Raw genomic sequence first — 21,908 nt, forward strand, 5'->3', positions numbered from 1 at the left:
TCTTTTATAATATATTGTGGGAGCCACTGAAGAGTGTGAAAATCAAAGTCACTTGAGAACAAAGTATTTATTAATAATGATGAGATAATGGTATTTCAAAGACGTTATTATTAAACCAAAATAATTAATGATGGTGCTCTTATGACAAGAACTGAAATCAATACTAAACTGTAACAAATTGGTAGCTGGAGATGGGTATAAATGATGCTGCACATTCTCAAGCTCCTAACTTGCATCTGGAACCAGCTCAGTTAGTTTTGGTTTGTAAAAGCCATAATAAATCAGTGATCGTTGTTCTAAAGCTCCAAACGTAGTGGTGAGTTATTTTGTTGCTATTTACTTTTATTAAAGTAAATTTCTGTTTTGAACTGAGGTGGTGAAATTTTTATGCAACAAAGTAGAACAGGAGATGCTGTGTAACAGACCAAATTGTTCTTTATATTTATATATTAAATTAAATATGGACACCTATAGGACATTTTTAGCACCTTACACAGACCTTGACATAAATTTTCTTGGGCAAGGGCGAGTACATTTTACTATGGAAAGCCCCAAGGTTCAGAACCACTCAAATCATGTTGTTTATTTAATAGCTCGACATACTTGAAACACAAATAGCTATTTTGTTGGACTAACTCTGATTCATTATTAAAGGTAATTTTAGTTTAGAATTAAGACCCGCGATTACTTTTGGGTCGTTGTTTGTATTGTGTGCTTCCATCCACATGACATGACGACTAAACCCGCCAATGCAATCATTTATAGTGATGCCATACGGCTTTAGTTTATCGTACGAGTCCATATGCCATAAGGCCTTGGGGCCTCAGTTGAAGTACTGGCGACGACACAGACACCAAGCGCACCGGTGGCACACTTTCTTCTAAATAAATCCAGTTTATTGCAAAACCTTTTCAGTGTCCTTATGCTAAAAACAAACTGTGCCAGGAGATTGGGGATTTCTTTATTTGTGTAACCAATACAAAAGTATAACTTTACCAAATCATGAACATCTCTCATTTTAACACCACAACATTAAAACCACCTCCTTGTTTCTACACTCACTGTCCATTTTATCAGCTCCACTTACCATATAGAATCACTTTGTAGTTCTACAATTACTGACTGTAGTCCCATCTGTTTCTCTACATACTTTTTAAGCCTGCTCTCACCCTGTCCTTCAATGGTCAGGACCCCCACAGGACCACCACAGATCAGGTATTATTTAGGTGGTGGATGATTCTCAGCACTGCAGTGACACTGACGTGGTGGTGGTGTGTTAGTGTGTAACCCAAATAATACCTCTGTAGTGGTCCTCTGTAGTGGTCCTGTGGGGGTCCTGACCATTGAAGAACAGGGTGGACTACAGTCAGATGGACTACAGTCAGTAATTGTAGAACTACAAAGTGCTTATATGGTAAGTGGAGCTGATAAAATGGACAGTGAATGTAGAAACAAGGAGGTGGTTTTAATGTTATGGCTGATCAGTGTATATAAATATATTTATTTATTATTATTATTATTATTTTTTTTTTTTTTTTTTTTACAGTGGCCCACAATATAAATTGAATGCAATATACACAGCCACGATTTTCCAGCAGGGTTTTGACGGTGTATGAACCGTGTGGCTTTCCATACAGCACACCGCAAGTCAATGGGCTGGAGCGCAGGAACGGGTGTTAATAATCCAGAGCTGCCGGTCTGTGCTCTCCTCCTCTAGAGATCTGTTCTGCTGACTCAGTGCCTTACAGAGAACAGTCCAGTTCCTCCATCACAGCTTCACAGATCCAGTACAGAACAAGACATCGTCAGCCATGGCAAAAACCGCAGTCGGTAAGTTAGAACAGGACTTTTTATAAAATGAAGAGGTAACCAGTATATTGATGTAGATGCGACACATGTGATGCACCACAGTAGGGGCGCATCCAAATGCGCATTCTTCTGTAAAACTAAATGGAGCACTAAACTGTACAATGGTTCTGCTTTAGTTATCTGTAGAATTTGCTGTTCATCTGAGATTCAGCTGGGTGGTATGTGGGTTTTCATGGCAGCAGGATATTTTGTGCATCACGGCTCCCAGACCTCTTTTTTGCGAATTTGAAAAAAGATGCGCAATGACATGATGTTTGTTCTAATCTGTACAGAGCACATTAAAATTAAGCTTCAATATCCAGTTAAATCGGTTTTATATCAGGGTGGATTGTGCTGCACCTGCCCATCATTGCTTTCTCCATTCTGTATGATGCAGAAGAGACCCCACCCAAGATCCTCAATCTATTGAACTCACCACAGCTCTGCAATATTAGATACATGGCTACTGCCAGCAGTTTTATTCATAAGGATGCGCTTATTTTTCATCATTACTGCAAATATTTACACAAACTGTGGTGCAGCATCATTCGTCAGACCTGATTATCATCCAGACAGTTCTTGATTACCCGACATGGCTGATCCTAGGCCGACATTTTCTCACTGACTGGGCTAATTCTTCACATAGACCTTGTCCTTATTAAACATCCTGTGACATGACATTAATCCTGTAGCTATTCATAAATTCTGTGGTTAGAATCAGGGGGTCCACAACCCCAAAACATTAGAGCGATGAGCATCATTTATTCATGAGTGATTCTATTCATCTGCATGGTTTTCTGACTGCCAGTTGATGGATGAACAGAAGCTTGTCATTAAAATGTGCAGTCTGATGTCACTGCATCCTTAGACATGTTTTATAGCTATTTAGATTCGGCTCAGTACAGCTGGGTAAATCCGACATTGGCATCATTGAACCACGATGAGTGGACAGTGGGGCAGCAGGGCTGTGGCTTGCTGTTCTCATCTGGTACCAATAAAACCTGTAATAATAGTGGAGACCCACTGTGGACAATAAAGCACCTTTTAATATATCAATAAAACTGTAGTCACTGTGTCTGTAATTCTAAAATTTGACAATAAAGCATATAAATGCAGACACAATGATTTTAATAAAAAAAGCAACCGCAAAAACCACAATAACTATTTTTGCTGAAGGTTAAATGTTACCCAAGGAAAATGAAAACAAGTATTATTTTAAATTTAACAATTAAAATAGAACCATAAATTTATTACTAAAGAACTAAAACACTTTTATATTTATTTATTAAGCCATATATCTCTGAATATTTGCATATATCTCAGAATATTTATTTTACCCTATTTCCAAATGAATGACTTTTGACAATAGGGCACTTTATACACTTTTTGGGCATTCTTACTGACATTATATAACAATTATGTATTTCTATAAATGAAAATAATCTATATGAGCTTTAAAATCACATAATTTACCTATTATTTGGGAGTGTAAAGTCAAAGAAAAGTGGACCACTAAGATCTTTCTGCAAATGTTAAACCACTTGATGTACTGTTCATCAAAGTAGTCTGAGAGAACAGAAAGTAATATTGTAGTAGCCCTATTAAAAATAAAATATGCCCATATCTGTGATAATACCTTTAAAAAATTATGTTTTTTTGATGATTGATGAGTTGATGAGAGTACAAAACTATTCGACTGCATTACTGCTTTCTATAACATTTAGGTACTTGTTACTTGTTATCTTAGTCAATTGGAGCTTTGAAGACACAGAAACATGACGATGCTCAATATTATTACAAAATTGACAACTGACATAATATAACCTAAATGTGTGGGTTTTATGTTTGGCTTATATGTTACAGGAAAACGACTAAGACAAGGTGTGAAAAGTAACCAGTTCTATAAGCAGATATAAGCTGTAATAGCTACATGTATATGTTCCATGTAGCTAACTGAAAAGCCTAAAGTATGGGTTTACTGCAGTATCCTAGGTAATAAATGTAGATTTTGGAGAAAATTCAGTGCTTCACACTTTGCTTGCGCAGCAGATGGACTTGCATAAAATGTTCTGTTTTTCTACCCCTCAGATAACAGTGTATAACTTATTATCCAAATAATTTACAAGAGACATCTTGTTAGTAGAGATGGGTCATTAGTTAAAATTCCAGTAAGACGTAATGGTTAACATTAGACTGTACTACAGGATATCCCACCCTTAAGTAAAGCAAAAGACTAATTACTTCTCATCAGACAAAAGCCAGGCCTATAATATTTAAATTTTTTAGCCTTTGTTAAGACCTGACCTAGATTAATATTAGTAAAATGCAATGGAAATCAATTGTAAGAGCCATATCTAATTAATTCAACGATTGCTAACAGGTGTAACAAATCAATTATATAGAGGGATCAATATGCTTAGCAGCTACAGTTTGGGGAATGCCCTTTACTGTTTCAGCATGAGTTCTAACTTCAGCCCCACTGAACAGCTTTGGAGTTTTTTACTGAATGGGCACAAATTCCCACATTCATACTTGTGAGAAGCTGTTGTTAAAAAGATCACATAGATTTCACACTATTTTTATACTATTTGTTTTTGCAATGGGATGTCCAACAAGCTCATGGTCAGGTGAGATATAGTGTATCTCACAGATTATTTTACCTAACCTGTAGAAGCTATTAATATTGGATGAAATCTGACTTAATATTAAGCTAATTATAATAGGATGTTTTTTTCTAATTATAATTCTAATAAATTATAATCATAAGGTTCATAATGTGAACATACTGTACATGTAAAAGAGTTACACTAAGATTATCAGATAATGAGAAAGACTATTAGTAGAAAACAATGCAGAAATGCTATACAATTAACCACAACACATTCTGTTTTGTCACACTGTAACATTAGGATCAAATATGTTATTTTACTTTTATTGTGTATGTCTATTAATATTGAATTAGATAATAAACTGGCTTGAATGGCTTGAAATAACTGCTTGAGGGTGAGGCTTCTGAGTAAATGGATAAACCTGTGAGGAATCTGATACCACCTCTTGAAGGATATTATTGTTTATTTGTATTTTGAAGCAGTTATTGTCTTCTATGCCTTCTATGCCTTGCATTATCTTATTTTATATTAGAACATAATGATGGTTCCATAGAATTTTCAAGCATATGTGCAACTAATCCATACAAAATTGGAAAAGTATTATTTCTCACAAATGCACCTTAAGGAAATTACGATGCAGAAGTGAATTCTTCTCAGCTAGCTCTATGATATAAGCAATTTAAAGAGCTGTTCAGGGCCCTGCTGTCATCAGGGAGTCTCATAACCATTTGTCATTAAATATTACACAAGCCAAAAATATATATTTAAAAGAACATTTTCAATCAAATCTTTGTTATCATAATCATTTTACTTTGGTTTTTAGATTTAAAATAGAAATGCAAGGTAATGTTCTTGTTGATGAGAAATGCTGAGATATTCTGCTACACTGAACCTAATTAGAATCTTAAAAAGGCCTTCACAGCATCCAGTCATCAGTAATATAATGCATTAAAAATTATGCTTATTCTCCCCAAAAGACTAGAACTAGCCCTGTGCATGAACACAAAATTGCAAGTCATAGGCGTGACCTTATACTGAATATTATCATCTAACTTATTGTGTCTCGCCATATTTCCACCCAAACTGGCATACAAGCCTTTCCAAACATGCATTAGCACTTAATATGTGTTTACAATGATAGGAAATATAAAACGGTATGTCCTGTCTGCCTTGGATATTGGTTACATGGGACTACTAAAACTAAGACGAGCTCTGCAAGTCAGGGTAAAGGGTGTGAGTAAGGTATTGTGTGTGTGTGTGTGTGATGGGGGGTTTGTTGGGAGGGTGATCATTGATTTCCAGTCAGGACATGCTGATGCATTATAAAAGAAGGCACACAAAGGCAGCTGTTTTGCTATTGACGGTGCTTTTTAATAAAACCTGTTAATACATGTGTCGCTGTCCTTTTGTTACTTCACTAAAAGAATGAAAACAGAATGTGTTGCATTTAATTGTATTGGTTTTCAGCATAGTTTCCTATTGATAGTACTTGTGGTTGACTAATAATCTTATTGGCACCTGTTCTAAATATCTGTGCACATTATGAACCAAATCAATCATATTTTAAGTCTATTTTAATCAAGTGTATTTACAGCAAAAACTTTGGGTGTGGTCTTTGTTGTTTAGTAGTGCATGACACTTAATAATTACGCCAATTTTACAGCACACCAACCCTGACTGAGGTTCCCTTTTTGACCCCCTTTGTAGATAACCTAAATTACATGCTTCGTTGAACTACCAGTTGTCTTCCTTTCATGCTGATGACTGGAAGGAGAGATACTGACTGGCATTTGCAAATGCATGCTTAGCATTCAGCCACTAAACCCCCTCCAACACCCCACACGCTGCTCCTGCTCAGCTCCGGTAATTACAAATTAAAGCTCCACACCGGCAGAAATCTGGTGGAACAGCTTCCATTTACTGCCCATGGGCTCTTAATCCTTGTGGGGGCACCTCCCACTTCTTGCTGCTGTTCTCTGTTTCTTCACTCGGGAAGGGTTAGTCAGGTCATCAGCGAGCTAGAAGGAGTTGATCAGATTTCCTTTGCGGCAGCTGGATAGAGGGCAGCAATGGGAGGATGTGGCAGTGTGTTTCTGCAGCATTCTGACAGAAGAAAGGTGTAATAAATGCTGTAGGGCTGAGAAGATCAGGACTGAACATTTGTCAATGAACAATCTTTATTTCACTGTTCATCTGCAGGGAGGATGTACAGCCTCTGAATAATAATAAGAAGGAAAGAATTTATTCTGCACCAATCTATTAAGGCTGAGATGGTTTGAAATGCTGTATCAAATACAAAAAAGTAATTTGAAATTTACACCCAATAGCTGCGTGACCCTATTACAAATCAACCACCAACCTCTAAGAGCTGATGTGGTCCCCTCAAATCACCATTTTCACCAAATCTTAAACTTCCAACTATATAGTTCATCTTAAATAAGCATCTCTACAAGTATGCCAGCCATTACATTTCAGTGTCTGTTGAAGTCATACAGATACAACTCAGATACTGATTAAATTATAGTACTAGTCGTACCTCCAAAGTAACTGAAATTTCACACATATGCAAGTCATCCATGCTAAGGGCACTGATGCACACCCATACCATGACAGATGTTGGCTTGTGCACCTTTCACTAATAGCAGTCTGGATGGTCCTTTTCATCTTCGACAGATAGAAGCTGATATGTGGTCTTATTTGATCAGAGCACATGTTTAGACCATCTTTCGGTCCATGTGAGATGAGCTTGTGGTCAGAGAACTAAGAGCAGTTGCAGCCTAGCGGGTAAGGTACTGGACTAGTAATTGAAAGGTCGCTGGTTCAAGCCCCGCCAGGTTGCCACTGTTGGACCCTTGAGCAAGGCTCTTAACCTTTAATTGCTTAGACTGCATATTGTAAGTCGCTTTGCATAAAAGTGTCTGCTAAATACAGTGGTACCTTCAGACCTCAAAGGTGTTTCTACATAGAACTAATGTCTGGCTTTCTCTTTGTGTTGTAGAGTTTTAGGTTCCATCTCTTGATGCAATGGCAAACTGTGATTTCAGTTTTTCAAAGTACTCCCGGGTCCATCATATACAACACCTGATGGATCTTCTTTTTATACCCAATCATGATACCCTTACATGTTAGCAAATTACCTGCTTATTGTGGAAACTTTTAAAATGACTACTACTCAATATTACTTAAGTTTCTGATTACTGTTCACTCTTATTTAGTCTGTCATAATGGTTTTTGAGTGTGCTATGGGCATCAAATTAAATTTTTTATATATTTATATTAAAAAAATACAATTAGGTTGGTTAGTAAAAAAACAATAGAATTTATACATTTCTTTGTACTTTTGTCACCTTTTAAAATCACAACCTCATAAAGAAAGATAAATCTTGCTGATACATAAAAGAAACAGATTAGTGCATACATACTGAGAAGCTAATGTAATACAATTTATTAAATAGAGTTCTTAGAATCTGTTCATAGATCCGACAGATCAAATTCTCTCAACTCAGCATGTTTTGTATTTCAGTTTATACAGTATAGACTGATGAACCACAAAAATATTACCAACAACCTCCTGCCAGCTTGCACAATGGAATCTGCACCAGCAAAATACACATCTCAGTGAAGCCATGCCAGCTGGACATATGATGAGTTAATAAATAATTTAACAAAAGCCTGCCTGAGGAAGCAGGGGGAAACCTATAGGGAATATGTTTTACTGGAACAGGACTAGATGAGGACACAAGAACTGTGGAAGATAAATGGAAACAATGCTGCTGCCAGTTTAGCCCACTGAGTCTTGGTTTTGATGCTATTTTTAATCTAGAATTTTGCATATAGCATGTGGGGTTATTATCTAATGGATTTATTAGGAAACACAGGTAGCAGAACTAGGTCAAGGGCTGTGTTTGATGCAGTGTGTTTCACCACAGCTTACAAAGAGAAGATGAAGGAGCTGTCCCTTGTCTCCCTTATCTGCTCCTGCTTTTATCCAGAGGCCAAAAACAAGATGATGGCCGAGTTTGAAGGTAAGAAATAAAAATAAGATTATTGCATAATCAATTACATTAAAGCAAAGTGCTTATAGTAACCATAACCATAAAACCATATGGTGCTTTTGATTTATATGCCAATATGAAACATTTAGTAGATGCTAATGTTTTACAAAGGTCAGTTAATGTCTCATAGATAACTTAGATTGCTTTATAATGGATACGTGTCAAAATCCACCATAAAACAGCCGCATAATTGTAATGAATTTATGTTCTCAAGTAGAGGTTTATTGTTGTTTTTATTTTTGGTACAAGCTAACCATATGGCTTATCATGTTTTCTTTGTACTAAGACATGAAGGTCAAGCCAATTAATAAGCGAGCATCTGGCCAGGCCTTCGAAGTGATCCTGAAGCCACCGTCCCCTACATCTGATGGGGGCTACAGCATCACCTCTCCCCCCAAGAAGAGGGACATCTCTCTGGAGGACATTCAAAAGAAACTGGAGGCTGCTGAGGACCGAAGGAAAGTAAGTGAAACATCGGCCTCAACAGGGTTTATTTTGGTGATTGATTTCTGCAGCACTGAGAATAAAAGCACAAATACGTGCAGATGCATTCTGGACTGCAGTTGTGCATTGATAATATTGATTTAAACAGGCATGAACAGACTGCCACAATTGATTCTTTTGTAATAGCAGTTTCTGCTAAGTTATTGATAATGTGTGCTTTCTCTAAATGCTGATAGTTATTGATTGGGAATCAGGGAATGAGTAGCCAGTATCATATTACAGTATGTGCTTTTATTTTTGTGATATACTGTATGATATGTGTTTATGTGTATCTCACAATATTTTGTCTTGTTCATTTGCTAACAAAATCCAAGCAAAACAATAGTAAAATTAGTAAAAAAAAAAAAAAATAGTCAAACACAATGCATTTTCTTGCAGTATTAAATTGCAGTAATATGGGCATATCATCCAGCCATACCATCCAATCTGCTATCTATGAGTTTATACATACATAATGGAGCAGGTAGCTGTGTTGTAAAAATGATCACAGACAGTGATATGTTAAATGAAGCAGATATGATCAAGCATAATGGTCTGAGTAACTTTAATAAAGGCTAAATCGATATGGCCAGACTGAGTTGAACTATTTTTGAAACAGTAAGAAGTACTTAACCATGTTAAGTACTCACAGTGTTTGAAGCCACAAGTCACAGACAGGTTGTTGGGCAGCCAAGACTCATTGATAGCAGAGGACTTGAACACTATGGCATCTGGTACAAGCCAACAGAATTGCTTTGGAATCTTGAAATGCAGATCATTTTAATAGTGCTGATGAGGTGAATGTGTCAAAAAGCACAGTTTATCAACCCCTTCTATGTATGGGACTGCATAGTCACAGGCCAAAATGCCCATGCTAACTCCTGTCCATCTGACACTGGAGCAATGGAAGAAAATCCTGTTTTCCCTCAAATCAGGTTCCACAGAAGGGATGGAATACCTGGGACAGGATGCACTGTTGGAAGAATCACCGTACAACACACAGAAGTTGAAGGACCTGCTGGTTATGTCATGTGGAGTCCATGTCTCGGTCAGAGCTGTTTTGACAGCATATTATGAGGGTGATCCTCTTAGGTGGGGGTATTTTTTAAACTAAATTGGAACAAATTTCTACACACACACACACACACACACACACACATACACACATTACAAAATCTTGTGGAAAATTGTTACAGATGCGTTAAGGCTGTTGTAGGTTTAAAGATCAACTTTATTATCAAAACCTATGTTTTTAACTTGGGATGTCCAACAAGCTTATAGTCGAGTTTGCATATACTTTTTGGCATATTGTCTAAGACTGACATAATGTCTTCAGGAAGTACAATTCATTTTTTAATTGCAGTGGTCTATGATAATAACTCCAACCTCACGGTCTTTCTTTTTTGTTAATTCTATCTCCTCTTCCCCTATCGGCCACTTCCCTCCATTTCCTGTCCACAGTCTCAGGAGGCTCAGGTTCTGAGAGCCCTGGCAGAAAAGCGTGATCATGAGCGTGATGTGCTTCTTAAAGCCATGGAAGAAAACAGCAACTTCAGCAGGATGGCGGAAGAAAAACTTATCTTGAAGATGGAGCACATCAGCAGGAACCGAGAGGTTCTGCTCATCAACATGCTGGAGCGCCTACAGGAGAAGGTGAGAACTCAGCAATAAAGACCAGCACTACACTGACAAATTATTATTGTGAACTATGAATTATACTGAACAATACTAATGTTATTTAACTACAGTGTAATCAGTTAACTTACATGTACTGCATTTAGCAGACGCTTTTATTCAAAGTGACTTACAGTATATAGTCTAAGAAACTGAGGGTGAAGGGCCTTGCTTAGGGGCCCAGCAGTGGCAACCTGGCAGTGGTGAGGTTTGAACCAGCAACCTTCTGGTTACTAGTCCAGTATCTTAACCGCTAGGCTACAACTGCCCTGTTGTATAACTTAATAAATAGTAATATTAAAAAGGGTGTGTTTTTAAGATCAATATAATAATAATAATTATTATTAATAATAATAATAATAATAATTATTATTATTATTATTATTATTATTAGTGGTAGTAGTAGTAGTAATAATAATAATGACAATAATAATAATAAAAAATAATAATAATCAATAAATTTTTAAAATATTAATGTATTTATTAAGTTATACAATACCAACAAAAAGTAAATGCCCTCTAGTTACTCAGTTAACAAATTAAGTTGATTTCTGGGTTCAACTAAACTACCACACTCAGGCTTGGTTACTGACAGTCCTGTTAAAACTAGGTCCCCTAGGAAGTAGTGATAAGAAAGTAAGATCTTTGAATATTTCAGTCTGAAAGGGGTACAAAGTCATTTCTAACGCTCAGCTTGATACGATCTTTTAAAAATGGACCGCACTGCCAAAATTCTGGCAAGATCCCATTGAGGACTCATGTAGAGACTTGCAGGCCTTGCCTGTGTGAATTAACACCAACATTTTTCTAAAAAACTGGGCCAAATATTTATTAATGGAAGAGTTGCAAGGTCAAAACCACAGTTATCCAAGAGAAACATAAAGAAAAATGGTCTCACATTTGGAAAAAACCTTGATGACATGACCCCTGTTATCTTTTGGGATAACATTTTGTGGACTGATGAGGCAAAAGTGGAACTTTTTTAAAGTATTGTTACATCTGACATGAAATTAACACAGCATTTGACAACATACATCAACACCATACCAACATTCAAAGATACTGCTGTTTGGCCTGGGAAACATGCCATGATTCACAGAACCATACATTCTGCTCGGTCATCTGTCTGTGATCCCGAGTTGTAAGCACATAGACATTTTGGATGACTTGACCTATTAATCCTTTTTTTTTTTTTTAAGAGCTCAAAATATTTATGTATTGTATGTTAATCTTGAGATTAAGTACATGTTTGATAAGTGACACTCACCTTAGCAGCTGTCCCACTTTGAATTTGAATAAATTTGAATCTTTAAAAGGGGTGGCTTGAGCGCCCAGGTGGTGCAGCGGGATATTCCGCTAGCACACCTGCGCCGGGATTTTAAACACCCGGCTCTGCTACTGGTTGGCTGGGTGCCATTTAGCGGGCACAATTGGCAGTGCCTACAGCAGACACAAATTGGCCACCTTGTCTGCTGGGTGGGGAAATGATTGGGCCAAGTGGGTAGGGTGAAAGGACCCTGGTTAGCAGGCCAAGGTGTATAAGAAGGGGTTCACTTGGAGGGCACGTGAACAGCAAATACCCTCCTCGAGCACAATCAGGGATCCACAGCAGCGGAAGACAAATTGACTACGCTAAATCATGAAAAAATGACTGTATATGTTCCAGAGTGTACAGAATTTTGTATATAAATAGAATTTGACTAGTAACCATAAAAGAATTTTGACCAACATATTGAAGTATGATTCAGATTTGAAAAGCAACAGAGTGGTTTATTTGTGGCTGTTTGTTTTTGCAGGAGAGGCATGCCCAAGTGGTACGCAAGAATAAGGAACTGAGAGATGAGCTGAGCGCAGATGAAATGATTCACTAATTCTCCACCATTACCAGTCTGACCATGTCAGAGACCATCTCCCCTTATTATTGGATTCCATGTAGACAAAAGATCCCGCACACCCCGCTCGCCAGTTCCTTACCCAAGGGAGAAGGACAAACCCTCAGTAACACCATCAGCATATCTCTACGCCATCTCCTTCTGCAACAAAAAAAGATAATACATCATGCATCCCACTGTTTCCCAGACAAGAATGTTTTGCTTGAATAGAAATGAATTCAAAGTGGGTATTGTTTTTTATGTAAATAATTTGTTTTTTGGGTATGTATATGAAATAACAAAAGTATTGCATTGTGCCATTTTATAGCTTTCTCTCGATATTAATGGATGTATTCATTGTTTCAATTTTTCTCTCTGTAGCTTTTAAATCTGCTGCAGTTTCTCTTGTATCTGGCTTTAGTGTTCTATGGCTAGCTGTCATTTAGCAATTTCACTCCATTTAACCCCACATGGCCATGATTGTACCTGTGTGTGTGTGTGTGTGAGGAGCATATCCAGAGAGATAGTTCACTGGAGATAGAGCCAACTCTTGCCATCTGTCTATTTATGTGTTCAAAATAATTTTTCCTACCCTGGAACGAATACTATATTCATTTTCGGATTCACACACAGGTGGTACATACGTACACATCATAAATGCACATGTGATTTAGCAAATATGACATTTAGCTCAGGAGGAGCATGCTTAATCAATAGTTTAATTTAACATCTGTGCCTCGTCGTCACCCTGGTGCTGCTTATGTACAGTAGTCTGTGTTCAGTTGTGGTTCTCTCATCCTAAACAAAGCATGCCAGAGAGAAACCGATGCCAAAACCACAGAGGCCTACCTCTCTACAAGATCTAAATCTGCTGAATGTAGCATGGGTAAAAAAAGATCTTACTCATGGGCACTATTGAGGCAAAACAGAGAGCAAAGGTAGCCCGCATTCCTATCCATATCTGACTGTGTGTAAGTGTGTGTATGTGGCCAAAGTGATATGGGTGAACCACAGGGGTGTATGATTGCTCTTATTTGAGCAGATGGAGATCTGCTCCCCAGGTTCAAATCATTCCAGCGTCAAAGATCTTCCATCTGCATCCATCACCTGTTTGTGTGCTTTTCCCCCTTCACACATATGTTGTTGTAAGCAAGTTGTGGTGAATAAAGGTACGGGGTTCTGTGAATGAGATTATGTGTCTTTGCTTTCTTTAATCTAGGCACACTAACAAAATTATGTTGACCGGGTCGGCTATATAATATGATTAAATTAATATAATTTAATTAAAAATATAAAAATAAATATTATTAAAAATAATCAAGCAAAGAAATCTCTGGTTCTAGAAGCAAGCCTGGTAAAAGATCAAACCTGAGATCTTACCATTTACATTTGCAAACTAGTAAATAGTATACTATTTTAGTAAACTACTAAAATGGCTAGTAAATGGTTAGTAGGTTTTTTATTCTAGCAAAAAGAATATTGTGATGTATTGTGTTAAAGCTTTTTAAAGAGCATTGAGATGCAACCCTGGAAGGAAGGCAATAGTAAATGAACCCCTTTAACAGTTTTTTCTCATACTGTGATATGGCCAGACGTCTGACTAATATATTAAATACTAATAAATTAAAAACACTAGGTTGATTAATTAATAAAAAAAGCAATTAAAACATGTTGACATATGCCTTACAAAACCAGCTCTAATTTATTAAATAATGACCTTCATCTTTTAGTAAACTAATAGTGCCCCCTTCTGGTAAACCTTCCACATATCTGCATTTATTTCACAGCCATACTGTTTCAACATATCACCATATAGACTGCAGAAAATTAAGTTTCAAAATATGAAAATACTATACGTTTTTCATTAAACAGCTCAGTCACATTTTTTAAAAAATATGTAGGCATCAATTTAAAGTAAGTTTTTTTTAATGCAGGTCAACACAGATTTACAAAGGCCTCCTTGGGGTTCATTTGTATTTCACAAATTTTTGGAATTAAAGTGTGTATTTTTTTATTTCTCCAATCCAGAAGGAGACATTAGACTTAATGATGTTTAAATCTTGTCATTTTAAAGGACAATAAATGACACTCTGTTCTGGTTAGCAGTAAATATATGGGGAAATTCTAACACTGGAATATTGGAACATCATCAGAAAATTCAAAAACAAAATCACAATCAGAATTCATGATGATGAAAATGGATGAACTGAAATGAACAGGATTAGGACACTTTCTAACAGGAGAACACAGTATCTACTAATTGGGTCATGTTCAAGAAATAGAGTGGCTCTCATCATTAACAAGGATGTCAACAAGATCTGCAAAAAGTAACCTCTAATGGGAGACTGGAATGCAACACTGCCTTGGTAAACGGAATGAAGCCAGAAAATGACTAATGAACTTTTGTGAGTACGATGACTTTTTCAAGATGAACACATTGTTCAAGCAACCAAAATGAAGTTTACACCTGAACATCACCAGATGAAGTTCACCAAACTCTACATGGACAAGGGATGAACAAACTAAAATTTAATTGCTAAAATAATATTTAATTAAACACAATCAGGCGCCCAGAATTTGACCTGGAGAACATACCATCTGTCTTTAAGTAAAAGACACACACAAAAAAAAAACAATTTCAGAGAACAAGGGGGGATATATGGATGAAACTAAGAACAATCTGAGAAATCAAATTAGATGTTTGAAAATACAGTGGAGAATTTAATATGAATATTAACATAGGCCAAAATCAAGCACATAAATATCTTTAATGGGAATACAGTGGTACCGTAAAACTCAACGACAGTTGGTTCTGAGAGTGGCATTAAGTTTAAAAGACATTGAGTTTCAATATATTTTTTCCCATTATCCTAATATGGATGGGAAACCTGTTATAGGATACTGTAATATCGGAACCCTGTTATAGGAACCCTGTTATTGCGTTCCGTGGTCCTGTGGAACTGCATATATTTCATAATATGAATATTATATATATATATATATATATATACAGTATATATATATATATATATATATATATATATATATATATATAATTTTATAATATTATATTCCATTACCAACAACTTATTCCTGTGGCAAAAGTTGTTTACAATCACCATACCAATTTTTTAAGCTTCTAACTAATTCTGATCTAGAGTTACTGAAGTTGAAGTAAAAAGTGTCCATGTTTGTCTCCAAAGCTTTCCAACAAAAAAAAATGATTATATTGCAGAAAAGAATATGTAAGATAAATTCTTTGTACCCAATATTGTAATCTATTTGTGCCTTTTTGGCTCTAAAGCTCTGTCAGACTCTGTCCATACATGTGAAATTTACCCTTCCCTCATTTCTTCACGTCAGTCTGTGAAAAAGTCCAAAACGACTCTTTTCAAATGAATCATTCATTGGAATCGAATCAGGGAGCTGTGCTCTTATCTATGGTAAAGATTCATTTGTTTTGCTCACTCAATTTCATTATGGTGTCGTAAGTAAACAACTTCATGGATCCTTGTGCAAATGTTCCAGAGATACAGTCGTGGTTCAGGCCTTGAAAAACAGCTGTATAAACCAATCAGAGCTCCCACATTCAGATTTTGGGCAGAATTTTAGTTGTTACTCTAATCCAGAACAATGCATGCTAATTTTATGTATTTCTACAATGTGTGTCATTTAGGTGAGCTGGCAATGAAAAACTCTCTCTTTATTAGTGTAGAGGTATAAGTGGCAGCTTAGTAAACGAATGACCAAATTCAGCTTTCAAGCCGAGGACGGGTTTCATTAGTTAGGTGGACAAACACAGTTAAATATGGATATTTTATATTCTGGAAATATTCTGGAAACATACAAGATGGCTGCCAAGAAGAAAAACAAGTGTATTATATCCAACACACTGATATAAATTTGGTCTCAATTTGAAGAAGAGAAGCTCAGGTAAGCAGCGGTTATGATTTTATGCTGCTGTGTGGTTGATCTGGGTCGCGGTGCTGCTGTTTACCATGCGCTTTCATTTTGTAATGATAGCAAAACATTATTAAATGCTGAACTTTTTTGGGATATTTTAATGCTCTTTTATTTGAAGTGACACACACGTCACATATATGTCACACACACGTGGGGTTTAAGGGAAATGTCAAGTTTTAAGATTTAGATTTTAGGGGACGTCCAGTTACAAGGTTTCAATGATCCATAAGAAAGGACAAGGACTATTACTAAAACTGTAAGGACATTGAAACATGTAAAACACTAAATGTTTTTCCAGAAGAAGCATAAGATCGGGCATTCTTTTCAGTGTTGAACTGGTATGCTAAGGGACGTCAATGAACAGGTCATAACTGATCAAAACATGATCAAACAATGATGAATGGAATACGCAGAATATACTATAGTCTTCTCTGTGGTTTTGTTATGGATGTGGAGGCTGGACAATAAAATGGATTGGCTTTATGCTTTGGCTTTTGGCAGCTGCCTCAGCAGCTGTGGTTTTTTATCACTTGTAGTAAATAGAGGAGGGGCTCATCTCAGTGATTAGACTTAATACATGTCAGTCAAACAGGTAGGCAGACTAATGTCAAAGAGCTTTTTAATAATAGAAAGGTGGATAAACCAAGCTGCTTTATAATATGATCAAGAAAATGATTTGCAGAGGTTTGTAAATATTGAAGCCTGTAAAGAAAGAAAAGAAGAAAGAAAAATTCAATTTTAAGAAAATAAATGTCAATGTAAACGCAATCAAGTCTATTTAAATAACTTAATAATAACAATAATAACAAAGGGAATTTACATTCTCCTGTATTTTAACATGGCTATTAAACGTTGGTGCTTATAGGAAAATGCTAGGCCTGTAGTACTGAGTATCACCAGCAGGTGTCAACAGAAACTCACATAACAAATCACTGCAGCCACTGAGTTTGCTTTCCATTGTTTTTATTCTGTATATTTTTCATCATTAATGTGCTGAATCCAACCCAGAAATTCGCAGTAAAACAAGTTCAATGAGACGTTCAGGTTCATGAATGAATATTAAACTTTACATAAGCTTTTGAAGCAAGGCATGAGGTGGAAAGGGTGTCTGGACACGAGGAATGAAATGAGGGTGAAAGAAGTGTGTATTTTGGCATTAGGGTGTGTGTAGGAGGAAGATTTGTTGGATGGATCTGGCTGGCAGCCCCACTGAGTTCACAGCAGCGTGGGAGTCCAGCAGACCAGGAGTTAGATGTGTGCTACTGTAAGGCTTTAGGGCAAATCAGCACCACAAAGCTGGTTTTATTTCTTCTTCACTTGTTTCTCTATCTGTCCCATTCACTTCATACCAGCGTGGCCTACCATTGTTCAGGATATGCCCTGGCTTTTAATGGCTTCCTGAAAACATCAAGAGGCCACAGAGGCCCTGAGAGAATTGAATTGAATTTGGTTTAAAAGGCTTTTAACAATTAGTGTGCAACATAAGGTCCCTGTTTGATTATGTCACTAAAGGACACTGAAACTAGAGTACAAGCTTCGAATATTCACCCTATACCTTAGCTAAGCATTTTGGCATTAACAAATATATACAGCGGTAATTTTTGTAAATTGCAGTGGTAGCCTACTGGTTAAGGTACTGGACTAGTAATCAAAAGGTCGCTGGTTCAAGCCCTAGCACTGCCAGGTTGTCACTGTTGGGCCCTTAAGCAAGGCCCGTAAACCTCAATTGCTTAGACTGTATACTGTCACAGTACTGTAAGTTGCTTTGGAAAAAAGTGTCGGCTGAATGCCAAAAATGTAAAACGACTTATCTTTGATTGTGATATTATATAGACAGAATCTCAATTCAAAATATTCATGAACTGGCAGTTATAAGACCATGTGAGAAGCTGTAACCACATACTGTAATGTAGCAAAAATAAAGTTAAAAGATGAGGAAAGAAAATAGTGGTAGCACACAATTTGTAAGCTGAATAGAACAAAATCCACCTTTTCTTAATCCAATCCTTACTAACTTTTCAAGAGGTCAGGTTCTCTGGACATCTAAGTACTTTTTAAATCAGCAGTTATTTGAATAATATACATTACAAATGACATTCCAAAGGATAAGGATATTTTAATTTCATTACATTTAATACAAATCTTTAAATCATAAGAACAACTACAAGAACCCGCCTTGTCTTAGCGTTCAGAAGCTGCCACCGTGTCCTTTATTATAGGAAAGAGGTCAGTCAGCAGACAAACAAGGGTTACAATGTAAAAGCACAGAAGATATCAAGTTTTATGAATGTGTTTTTTTGTCCAAGTCTAAACCAGAACAATCCTCCTGGATGGTAAATAACATAACACCATGTTGACAAAGGAAGCAGGTATCAACTCTATGCTCTATTGCAGGAAAAAGGTCAGCAGATGAGTATAGAATACAGACCAGTTCTTTCCTGTCAACCCTGCACTACTATCCATGCACAGTCACTGGTAATTACACTGCTAAACAAAGCAGATTTTTCATCTTTCTTAATTATGAAGCATAAAATTTACTCACCGGACCCGTTGAAATGTACAAGATGCTTGCCTATTGACAATTGATGCTTACCATTTTTAAGCTTCACCACATAAACTGTACCTGTACCCCTGTATCACTACCCATACCCCATTCATTAATGGAATGAGTACCCATTAGGACACCCACTGAGCGGATCATATCTGGATGATTTAGGTCAGCACTTCCCAACCTTTTTTGCACTATGGACCGGTTTCATATAAGATATAATTTTTTATATCTTATATCTATCTTTTTTATATCACTGATTTAGGTGACCATTCTCAGCACTGCAATGACACCAACATGCTAATGGAAGTGTGTGTTTTTATTGTATGAATGTGTCAAATGCTTGTCATTTCAATGTATTCATGGACTCCTTTATGTTAGTATGTTTCTCTTCTTCGCCTCCATATCCTTTATACGAGGGTTCTTCAAAAAGTTTCCGCACTTTTTAAAACTCTATTTATTAAGAATTTTTCAAAAACAAATGACATAACTTTTCTACATAGTCACCTCTGACGTTATTTCCAAGCGTCGTACCAACTTTTTAATGCCATCAGCAAAAAAGTTTTTAGTTGTGCGCATAGCCACTGATGCACCTTAAAGCTTATTTGAGCGTCCAAAAAAGTGGAAATCAGATGGCGCTAAATCCGGACTATAAGCTCTCTCTCAGTCTCTCAGACACGACCAATTACTACTCCTCCCACCCTCACTGTATCCAACCAAAATATAAAAGTGTGGAAACTTTTTGAAGATCCCTTGTATATGTATATAAACCAGTAGTTGGATTGGCACAGTGGTTGGCTCCTCAAAGTAGTTGACTCTCAGATGTGACTAATCGTAAATAAATAAGTAATGCCCTTCGTGCCCTGTCTAGGAAGAATGTGCTTGATGAAGCTGAATATGAAAATGTCACTGTGCTATGTGTAACGTGTCAGTGGTAGTGGGCAGAAGTAGCGTAGTATACTGAACTAGCCCCCCAACTGTCAGGTTGACACTGTTGGGCCCTGGAGCAAAGCCTTTAATCATCAATCGTTGCAAAAGTTGCTTTGGATGAAAGCTGCCATAAATATACAGTGTATCACAAAAGTGAGTACACCCCTCACATTTCTGCAGATATTTAAGTATATCTTTTCATGGGACAACACTGACAAAATGACACTTTGACACAATGAAAAGTAGTCTGTGTGCAGCTTATATAACAGTGTAAATTTATTCTTCCCTCAAAATAACTCAATATACAGCCATTAATGTCTAAACCACCGGCAACAAAAGTGAGTACACCCCTTAGTGAAAGTTCCTGAAGTGTCAATATTTTGTGTGGCCACCATTATTTCCCAGAACTGCCTTAACTCTCCTGGGCATGGAGTTTACCAGAGCTTCACAGGTTGCCACTGGAATGCTTTTCCACTCCTCCATGACGACATCACGGAGCTGGCGGATATTCGAGACTTCTAGCTCCTCCACCTTCCGCTTGAGGATGCCCCAAAGATGTTCTATTGGGTTTAGGTCTGGAGACATGCTTGGCCAGTCCATCAACTTTACCCTCAGCCTCTTCAATAAAGCAGTGGTCGTCTTAGAGGTGTGTTTGGGGTCATTATCATGCTGGAACACTGCCCTGCGACCCAGTTTCCGGAGGGAGGGGATCATGCTCTGCTTCAGTATTTCACAGTACATATTGGAGTTCATGTGTCCCTCAATGAAATGTAACTCCCCAACACCTGCTGCACTCATGCAGCCCCAGACCATGGCATTCCCACCACCATGCTTGACTGTAGGCATGACACACTTATCTTTGTACTCCTCAACTGATTGCCGCCACACATGCTTGAGACCATCTGAACCAAACAAATTAATCTTGGTCTCATCAGACCATAGGACATGGTTCCAGTAATCCATGTCCTTTGTTGACATGTCTTCAGCAAACTGTTTGCGGGCTTTCTTGTGTAGAGACTTCAGAAGAGGCTTCCTTCTGGGGTGACAGCCATGCAGACCAATTTGATGTAGTGTGCGGCGTATGGTCTGAGCACTGACAGGCTGACCCCCCACCTTTTCAATCTCTGCAGCAATGCTGACAGCACTCCTGCGCCTATCTTTCAAAGACAGCAGTTGGATGTGACGCTGAGCACGTGCACTCAGCTTCTTTGGACGACCAACGCGAGGTCTGTTCTGAGTGGACCCTGCTCTTTTAAAACGCTGAATGATCTTGGCCACTGTGCTGCAGCTCAGTTTCAGGGTGTTGGCAATCTTCTTGTAGCCTTGGCCATCTTCATGTAGCGCAACAATTCGTCTTTTAAGATCCTCAGAGAGTTCTTTGCCATGAGGTGCCATGTTGGAACTTTCAGTGACCAGTATGAGAGAGTGTGAGAGCTGTACTACTAAATTAAACACACCTGCTCCCTATGCACACCTGAGACCTAGTAACACTAACAAATCACATGACATTTTGGAGGGAAAATGACAAGCAGTGCTCAATTTGGACATTTAGGGGTGTAGTCTCTTAGGGGTGTACTCACTTTTGTTGCCGGTGGTTTAGACATTAATGGCTGTATATTGAGTTATTTTGAGGGAAGAATAAATTTACACTGTTATATAAGCTGCACACAGACTACTTTTCATTGTGTCAAAGTGTCATTTTGTCAGTGTTGTCCCATGAAAAGATATACTTAAATATCTGCAGAAATGTGAGGGGTGTACTCACTTTTGTGATACACTGTACATATTCATCACTGTCCGGAGGACCTGACAGAAGCTATGTTTCTGGGTAATTAAAATATGCACATAATTTATCAGTTCTGTTCCAAAGCATGACAGCAACACAAAGATGACATAGATTTAACATCATTTATTTTGTGTTGTTTTT

At 37.3% G+C, this 21,908-nt stretch overlaps 1 protein-coding gene across 1 annotated transcript; it reads left to right on the forward strand.

The window, feature by feature from the left end:
• The first annotated feature begins 1,697 nt into the window (after positions 1 to 1,697).
• On the forward strand, positions 1,698 to 13,731 carry stmn2b (stathmin 2b). The gene is made up of 5 exons (XM_062990753.1): positions 1,698 to 1,830; positions 8,387 to 8,482; positions 8,799 to 8,974; positions 10,457 to 10,648; positions 12,466 to 13,731. The coding sequence occupies exons 1-5, from the start codon at positions 1,812 to 1,814 to the stop codon at positions 12,538 to 12,540; spliced, it is 558 nt and encodes a 185-aa protein (XP_062846823.1). The 5' UTR covers positions 1,698 to 1,811; the 3' UTR covers positions 12,541 to 13,731.
• The last annotated feature ends 8,177 nt before the right edge of the window (positions 13,732 to 21,908 follow it).

Source organism: Trichomycterus rosablanca, chromosome 2 (genome assembly GCF_030014385.1).
Source record: "Trichomycterus rosablanca isolate fTriRos1 chromosome 2, fTriRos1.hap1, whole genome shotgun sequence".
NCBI lineage: Eukaryota > Metazoa > Chordata > Actinopteri > Siluriformes > Trichomycteridae > Trichomycterus > Trichomycterus rosablanca.